General features: G+C 38.2%; 1 protein-coding gene across 1 annotated transcript in view; it reads right to left on the bottom strand.

Moving 5' to 3' along the window:
• TTC29 (tetratricopeptide repeat domain 29) overlaps positions 1-9,619 on the bottom strand; it is a 90,157-nt gene extending 80,538 nt beyond the window's left edge. Inside the window, exons 1-3 of the mRNA XM_010576351.1 lie at positions 9,568-9,619; positions 6,655-6,751; positions 1,121-1,204 (exon numbers count right to left, since the gene is read on the bottom strand). Coding sequence (XP_010574653.1) covers positions 1,121-1,204; positions 6,655-6,751; positions 9,568-9,619 — 233 coding nt within the window. The remainder of the gene's footprint in view (positions 1-1,120; positions 1,205-6,654; positions 6,752-9,567) is intronic.
• Between the last annotated feature and the right edge of the window lie 125 nt (positions 9,620-9,744).

Here is a 9,744-nt window from a genome sequence, read left to right on the forward strand (position 1 = left end):
AGTGGTGTGTGAGTTTGCTTTAAGCAGATTCCTCTCCTAGATCATTAGACCAGATACATTACAATTTTTGTACCGACAGAACACTTACTAGCCTCCTCATATTATCATTGTAAAAATAAAGGTGAATCTGACATGTATCACAGGAAAGGAAAATGTGTCTTCTGGCTAAGTATTATATGGTATGGTTTTAGGACACTGCTAGAGTTATTACCCCTGAACTCAAATTTGGTAATTTTCTAGATTGTAATTTGAAAGTTTTTAGGGAAGGTTTGCAGGTACATTCTTAGGCTAGGAAGGAGAAAAGAAGCATGTTTTGCAAGAAACTAGCTGGTCGAATTTCTGTCTGATAGAATGTTTTTATGCTGCAAGGGTGATCTTGCAATATTAATTGTTAAGGTGCCTAGAGCCCTTGTATATGCATCTTTTTATTATTTAAATATTGAAATAAATAAATAATCTCACTTAAGCAACCAGCAATTCAGATTTGTTAGAATTCTTTCATTAATTTTGATGGTGCTGAACCCCAGATCTGTTAAAAGACTCCAGAAGAATAAGTTAGTCATAGTCTCTTGTAACTTCTAAATGTAAATACCTCAGCTGTAAGAAATCAAAAGTTATCTAGATTTCTTTCATTCATTGGGTTTTTAAATAACTAATGGTGTATTAAATGCCTTACCGCAGAAGTCAGCACTTGGGCTTGGCTAAATAATAATTCAAAATTACAAGAACATGTATGTCGGTATACTAAGCCTCCACCCCCGAGGAGATATTTCACAGAGGCTCATAAAAAAAAAAAAGAAAAAGAAAAAAGAGAAAAAAAAAAAAAGCAGCACAATTTCAAATATAATTACTGACACAATCTTAACAATAATGTTACCAATGTGATATAATACTTTGGTAAATATACAAATTAGTAAACCAAGGAGTTAAATGCTTTGATATATTTAATATCAGGAGAAATGAACCATCATTATTTAATATTAACTTCAATTTTTAAATGCCAAGTTCCACTAGAAAGGGTAGGGCCCAGGGAACTTTAAATTTAAATGATTATGATGACTAGAAACAAAGGAAACAATAAACTTATGGATGTTAAAATGCCTCAAAAAAGCCAACTTACGCAGCAGCTTCTTGTTTTGACAACCCTTTGATATTCTTCGCCAAATAATCATCTATGCCATCTTTGTCTTTGATCAAATGAATCCTAAATTTAAATGAAAAAAATTAAAAGAAACACTGTGAGGTGCTAACATAGACTTCTGCAGCATGTATAATATATTAGCATTGCCAAGTGGAGCTAAATACTGAAATATTGACAAAGTAATGTATCAGACATTCTATAAACACATACAAATATCTTTTTAATTTTTTTGGTCTGTAGCTATTTCAAAACTTTATTTCTGAAAGAAAACAGAGTTGGTATTAGCTTTCAAGGCCTGGTTATCTGGTATTTCTGTCTGGAAGAAATTGTGTATTAGCTAAATCAATTATAATTAAGCTATCCATATTTAAACTGTTTTCTAAACCAGAACCCTTACATTTTTGCATTATCAATGTGGACCAGAGTGGTCCAATCTATTTTGGATTTAACTTTTTTCAAAACTAAAAAAAAGAAAATCAACAAAAAAATCCCAAACCCAACTTGAAATGTTTTCCTTGGTGCAATGCAGACTTTTAATATTGCTCTCAGCTTTCCAGAGTTTGAGCAGCATATTGCAAAAGGTGGTCCACTAAGGGGGTAATCCAAAGGGCATTAAAATAAACAGCAAACTTCAGGATGCATGGGTCTAATTTTAAAATTTGGACTGTACATCATTTCACCTTTCCCTTGAGCCATCACCTACCTGCATCTCCACTGTGATACACAAAAGATGCCTTGAATTTTAAAGGATAATATACAATTACTGACCGTAAAGTGTATTTAAATAGATTCTGATATCCCGACTGTAGAGGATATTATCTTTACAAAAGTAATGTGAATTTATTTTTATTCTTCTTTAAAAGAGCATAAAGATTGTCTAGTTAATCACTCAAAGAGAAAAGAAATTCAACATCAGTGTTCCACATAAATCTATTACTTTCCTCTTTCTCTGTCTCTATTACACTGTTGTCTTTCATTACAGGGATGAGAGTAAATTCTTTTCATAATGTTAGCTAATATAAGCGTCATGCTCCTTATTGCTCTGAGAATACCAAAGACACTTCATGAAGTTCATTTAAATGAAAACAAAATAGCTAAGCAATGTAGAGGTATTTTGGCATGTCTGTATTTAAAACAGTGTAATAGTGAAAACTTCCGGCACAAATACGGCATTTACATTTGTTCCAGAATTTACTACTACTGAGCTGCACCCACAGAGGCTTATGCTTTCAAGCTGCACATAACACAATCCATGTGAGTTGCTGCTGACCATACAAAATGCGCACCTGATGGATATTGCCATAAAAATTCAGTTATAATCAATATCAAAATTTAACCAATATCAAAATTTTCACATGAAATTAGTCACAATTTAGGAAGATACAATATGTCATTAAGATAATGATGATAAGGTAATTATTGTGTACTTTAAACCGATGTAAAAAATATTTCAAGATATAATAGGTTTATGTGAGGTAATAGAAAAATTGAAAAATAGTATCTCTGGGTAATTAAATAGGAAGAATTCAGTAGACAACACAAACCCCCCTGGCTGACCTTTGTACTTTAAGACTGCAAAAATGAGCTTTCTGCACATTGGTAGCACATAGAGAACACACCAGATAAGGGGCGGGAGGGGGGAGTCCTAACCCCCAAACTGAAACAGTCAACTACAACAAGCAAATTCCTAGGCATCACTATCAGCTTGCTGCAATTTAATCTATACTGCAGTTAAAAATAATCTCAAACTGGAACAAAAGAAAGCCTGATGCCTTCTCATTATCTTCTCAAAGGTATTTTAATAAAAAACAACTGGGGAAAAGCCCCTAGAATCATATACAATTTAAAATGTCACCTGCCTTATAGTCAAGGTATAAAGTTCTGAGTTCTGATTGGTAACACAATCTAACTTAAAGACAACTATAGACAAGGGGAAAAAACAAAAGAAACAACTTGCAAACCAATTACTGTTTACATACGTTCTGCAATACCCTGTATTGGATCGATGCAACTACAAACACGGTCATCCATCATAAAGAATTTACATTACTAAAAGTAGTTAATACTTATCACATCCTGGCTGTTATTATCAATGATATTAAGGTAGCAATAACACAGAAAAGACAAGTAGATGATATGTAAGAAAAAATACACAGTAGAAAATTCCATCAACTGAAATAATAATTATTTAAAATGACTTGTTATAGGCAATGAGAATAAAACCAATAAAAGTAATTAATGTGAAGAACCAAGACTGTGACCTGGAATGGACATTGTTTCTTAATAGAGAAATGAGGTGAGGATGGCACTGTCTAAGCACTGTCTAAGAGGCATTGTTTCTTTACTTCCAGAAGTTGTCACCTGCATTTTCCTAACAGTTTTAGCCTTATTTCTCCAGTGTTTCCATGATGACTCACTATATTTCATGAATAGTTTATAAAAAAAGTCTACTTCACCTGTAAATTGGCTCCTAATTTAAAATTAAAATTTTAAATCACTCACTTATTAAAGACAAATATATTTTAACCCAATGGACACCTATCTCAGAGTTAACACTTTACACCATGCATTCCTTTAACTATTTCTGTTACCAGTCTACACAGCAAAGAAATAGCTACTGACTTTTTCCTAGAAGTAAACTTCATGACGAACACACCTGGCTTTTTAATCAAAGAACAGAACAAAGTTGCATAAAGGACCAACCTGATTCTCACATAATTTCTGTCCCCACTGCCTATTCTGTTAAATCAGACTCCAGTTTTCTCAAAAATTCCTATCAAAGAAAATGGCAGAGTTTGTCTTACTCTACTCACTAGGCATCTACAGCATGGTCTAGACCAATACAGAATCACACATGTCTTTTCTGCAAATAGGCACAACTTCTATAGGACTGCTGCAGAATGATCTTGAACATGAAACTCTCCAAGTAAAGGGAAGAAACAAGCCTCCTACCTCTGGGGTGAGTTCTCCAGCAATGTAGTTACTGGAAAAAGTGATGGCTGCAGAACACAGCTCCAGCCATAAAAGATTTAAAAAAAAAAATTAAAATTGTAAGACATCACTGTATGTCCTTATTCTATCAATGTGTGAGAGGACACCTATCAATATGAGCCCCTCAGAAAGACCGGGCTCACGGATACCATGTTTCTAGATCCTTACTGCTTTCAGACATGAACATGCAGCTGTGTGACAGATGCACTAGACCCCCCCTCCCCTTAACCAAACCGGCACCAGTTTGGTACAGGCTCCAAAGGAGGTAAAGGCCTGAGCCGTAGCCAGGCCAACTCCTCTAGGAAACCCACAAAGGAGCAGAGCGACACAGTGAAAGTTGTGGGTACAAGGAGTCTCATGCATACCTCTCCCATTGTATGCAATTTGACTATGGGCCAACCACTTTATCGCATAAATAGGACAGCCTAAGTGAGCCTTCTTTGAGCTCTCCCTGCTAGGCAGCGTGGCGGTAATCTCCAGCAACGAGATATTTTACCAACAACAGATCATTGGATGAGCCCAATTTGAACTCTCCCTGGACGGCAACTGGACTGCGTGCCAGGCAACTCTCTCCTTGAGCAGGGATACTCTCAGTATTAAGAGATATTAGTCATTTAGCTTAAATAAATAAGTTTTAAATAGAATGAATCACTTAGAGTTATAATGTTGTGTGATTTAATGTGCTGTTTGCTTAGTTTTACTTACTTAGCATGAGTAGTTAAATTTGCTGAAGCCTTAGGCCGCAAGCTGTAAACTTCCACTTAGATTTACTGAACATGTGCCTACTTAGTCAAAACAGGGGCCTCCAGAGCCAGTGTAAATCAGGAGATAAAGAGGCTTCAAGGCCACAATTCTCAACAGCACCTGCAACTCAAAAAGATAACGAACGGCCTGTTTGGAGACAGTGGAGGAATCCAATAAGGAGTCAGAAGGTGTCAGACCAGAATCACTATTGGACCAAAGGTCGTGTGGAAGACACGGGAAGAATGTGCGAGGAATGGGTAAATAGTCTGTAAGGGTATAATTGCACAGGGATTTCTTTGTTTGGGTCCTTTTTTCTGTCCGTCCTTCCTCTTCTTTTTCCTCTTCCTTCCGTCGGTCCCTCCCTTGGAGGCAACCCACTGGAGCTGGCCCTGCTGCTGTACCACTCTATTAAATTATTTATTTTTATAAGACTCAATGCCTGAAAGTCTGTTTCAGGAAGCTGAGGGCTCAAACTTTGGAGTGAACTAACACCAGACACCTGGACGGATCGGTAAGTGATTAATAGCATACTAAACTTTGAAATCCTAACTAAGTGATATAAAGGACTGATTGATTGTGCACATATAATCTTTTAGACATAAACCATTGAACAAGTCTGAGACTAAGTCTGGATCCAGCTGCACCTAGACTCCTCTCTGAAAAGGAGTTTAGAAAGCAAGGGGGTCCATTCTGAACCTCATGACTCAATGGGAGGTTTTCCTTACCCTTTGAATCTCTTAGATACAACCTGTTGACCAGGTCTGAGACTAAGTTTGGATCTAGCTGCACGTAAGCTCCATTAGTAGTTTGGAAAGCAAGGGGGTTCATTCTGAATCTCGTGACTTAACGGGAGGGTCTCCTTTACCTTTTTGCATCTCTGATCTCTGTGCAAATCATTCTAAATCAATTCTAACTTGATTTTCCTTTATATATTTCTCCCATGTAATGAGCAATAGAGCGAATCTTCCCATTGAACTCTGTTAAGTCACACTTTTACAGATTCTTTAAGGATCCTAAATCACTCATCTGCGACAAGCTGCTGAACTCTGAGATACCCTAGACCTTTCAGCCAAAGGCTAAAGGGACTGCTAGGACTGGAGGGGTGGGAGGAGGGGAAAGAAGAAAAAAAAAAGAATAGGAAGAAGAAGAAAATAACCACTATTATTTCTAAAATGGAGGCAATTCCAGGAAAAAGAGCATAGTGGGACAGAGAGTAACTGAGACACCAGTACTTACTGAGGAAGACAAAAATATGTGGATACAAGTAACTAAGAGGAGAAATGAGTGCAACCGAACAGAAAGCCATGTAGGCATGTGCAAGAAGAAGATGCCTTGAAAATATTATGGCACTGCTGTTAACTCTGTTATTAAGTACAGGATAATGTTTTTCAAGTCAGTTTTATTCATTGTATTTTGAGAGATGTGAAACCTTTTCGTGCCTGAATGAAAAAATTAAAAAAAAAAATCTTGTTTTATCACCCAAATAAGTACATTTTCAATGACCTACATTCATATCAACACTAAATGGAAATAACTTCCTATGGCTCTTTAAGGGGTTTTGAAAAATTAGGATGAAATATCTACCTTAAACAGAACACATTTCCTATTTTGTTTTTTTTTCCTTTTAATTATAAAACTTTCCTAAGAGAGAATTTTCTTGCCTCTGATTTTTGCAGTTTTAAATATTGCAAAAAAGCAAACATAATTTGTCACCTCGGCATAGCTGATTGAAGATATTCACAGTAAAAATGACACTCTGAAAGAAAAGAGGTACATACCTTGCAAAGTCTAATGAGGGGCAAACAGTCTGCTCTATGAACCTGGGATGCTCCCCTGGGCTTTGTAGGATCGCTTGAGGCAACACATTCACTTTCACTAAAACAAACAAAAACAACTTACTTGAAACAATGTCTTCACAGTGATGCAGTTTCTCCTCTGTCTTGTGCTGCTTCCCAGCCAACTCTCTTTTATTTTCATTACATGTAAAACTGGACTCGAGTTCCACGCAAATCTTCCTAGGCCTCAGTATTACTTCAGTAGGACATAACGCATAGGAATGGTCACGATCATAGTTTCAATGGTTTTCTCTTTCATTGCAGTGCTTTTGATTTCCACAGGGACAACTGATCTGGGAATCTTACTTGCATGCGATTCCTTGTGCTTTCTCAAACTATCTAGTTCCAAGTATTAATAATATTTTAAGTTAATATGTAAGGTGGAGAAATGATTGGACATGCAGTGTGCAATACAACAATAGGCACTGTATTAATGTTCAAAATAACACATAATCACAATAGTAACAATCCTTTGAATAAAAAATGTAAGTAATGCTATACTTAGAACACAGGTTTTTACTTAAAAGCCAAAAGCCCCACAGTTATGTAGAATCGTCTAGCTCGTAATTCTCAAGTACATAAATGCTAATAGGACTTTTTTCTCATATAGAACTACTGTGTTTTTTCCCCAAGTATTCAGTCTACACTTCCTACCATTAAAGTTTCAGCTGCCAGTTCCTTCATTTTGTATGTCTGTGATCTGAGGACGTTAGCAGCAGGAGCACCCTTACTTTTAAATTTGGTTTAATGTAGGTATTGCATGCCCTGCTGGTAGGCCTCAAGGCACAAACTTTTAATAAGGATGGGAAAACAGAATATAATAGGAGGGGGGAAAGAATTTAACTATTTGCTACATTTAGTGAAAGGAAATTTATTTTATGGGAAATAAGTGTTAGATACGAATCAACCTGATACTGAATGATCAGCATCAGACTGGCAGATATTTTATATATTAGCCTTTCTGAGATCAAAAGCCATTTCATTAATGCAATATTTTGCTACAGTTGTAGTGAAGTAATTTTTTAAATTGTGTTACTTAGAATGGAATAACAAAGACAATTATAGGTTGAAAAGATGACAGGGTACGATATTTCCCCTAAGTGATTCTTTTAGGGCTTAGTACTAATGATAACATTTGTTACAGAAACAAAAAAATATTATTTATAAACAAACTGATCTATAGTCAGAGGCAGCAACAATTTACACAAGTGTGTCATGGAAAAAAAAAATCAATAGAATGAAAACATATGGGTAATTCATCACTATAAAAGATCATATTTCTTATAGAGAATGAGAGGTTTGTATCCAGAAGCAAAATAGAAAGGAAAATCTCTTTTTAGGAAGATGCTATTCAGTGATAAATACTAATTAAACTTTGTAACAACAATATTGAAGCCCAGAGAAGATGCAAGCTTTCTACAAGCCTCTCAGAAAAAGAAAACAGACCATGTCTTAATGGCAGCTGTTGAATTTGACAAGGCAGGAGAGCTGACCATCTGCAGCTATGGGGCAGAAAAGGCAGGGTAAGCAGCTGAAAAGAGACCCTGGTAGGGCACTGCAACCGTGAAAAGCTATCGATGGGTAGGTGTAGTTTGTGGCATGCCACAGGTCTCGGGCTCCAGGTTGCACCCATATGGGACCTGGCTGGAGCATACAATAGCTCCTTGCTGGTCCACACGCTCCAGGTTTCCACCCCATAGAAATCAAGTCTATGAAGAGACAGGCTGGCATGCACACAGGTCTCACACTAACATGAGGCACATATGCAGACGTTTTTCTGAGGCCATTACAGCCTCACAAGGATTAAAACTATTGCCCTGACTCCTATGTCAAACTCAAAGCTTGGGAAGGAAAAAAAACCCCAAACCTGCTTCATAATAATGTCAATTTAATTTTTATTTTAGAGGTGGGAGCTTGCTTTCCCAGTGAAATGGATGGTGTTTTCCCCCTCATTACCAAGGTAACTGTAATCTTTACAGGTAAATTACAGCCACAGAGACACATGACAAGAAGGTATCAGCAACGCATCCTTCTGAAACACGTGCTATTACATTCACACGAATTTCGCTGCTGATCATTTAAAGACTGCTAACCCCTTTACATCTTACTCCTTTATTATAAGGCTCAAACCACATCTCATTTGCTTAATCAAACACGCACAGAATTTAGCGAAAGCCAAGGCAATGCAGTTTGTTTCTAAAGAAGTGCTGCATTTGATCACATGGTCAAGGGAATCTCCCCACAGGCTGGAATTGTTCCAATATGCATGGAAGTTAAAGGTAAAACACCAACTGATTTTGTTTTTTGAGGCATGAACAAACCTAACTGGAGGCTGAGGGTTTCCCAGAAAGGGAAGCAGCCCCAGGAAGCAGGCATGGCTACATCCAGCTGCCTTTGCAGACGTATTTGCTGCTACCTGGCACCTCATAAAATAAACGGGTATCAGAGCGTGACAGGACAGACTTGCAGCCACGCCGCTTTATTCCACCAAAAGCGCCGATATGACTGATTAAAAAACTCAATAAACTTTTAAAATCTATAGCCAGCACGATAGATGTCATTTGTTCCAAGTAACCTGAGGTCACGGCCCCAACCAGCGCTTGGCTTTGCAGCGCCCGACCCATATTCTGAACCCCGTGCCCATCCAGCCCCGGCTGAGGGAAGGCAGCCGCCCTTCGCTGCTTCCCGGCCTTCACCGACCACCAGCTGGGAACGTTTTTTGGTTCCGCCCCCCCCCCCTTCACCTGTTCACCACCCCCATACGCTACATACCCTCAACCCTTGCCTCTGGTACTGTCTTAGTCTCATTAAAAAAAAAAAAAGGGGGAGTTAGTGGAACTTTCCAGGGGAACGGACCTCTACTCATGGCGCGGCTGCAGGACGAGGTCTTCGCCGCCGGCGTGCCCATGGCACCCGGCCCTTCCCGGCTCCGTTACTCCGCCGCCGCCCAAGGCGCGGGGTGGGGAGCAGAAGCGGGCCGCCAACGCTCGCGGCCTTCGCCCACCGGTTCTCCGCGCCGGCTCGGCCCCGGTG

This window comes from Haliaeetus leucocephalus, unplaced genomic scaffold (assembly GCF_000737465.1).
Source record: "Haliaeetus leucocephalus isolate CR32 unplaced genomic scaffold, Haliaeetus_leucocephalus-4.0 Scaffold21, whole genome shotgun sequence".
In the NCBI taxonomy this organism is placed as follows: Eukaryota; Metazoa; Chordata; class Aves; order Accipitriformes; family Accipitridae; genus Haliaeetus; species Haliaeetus leucocephalus.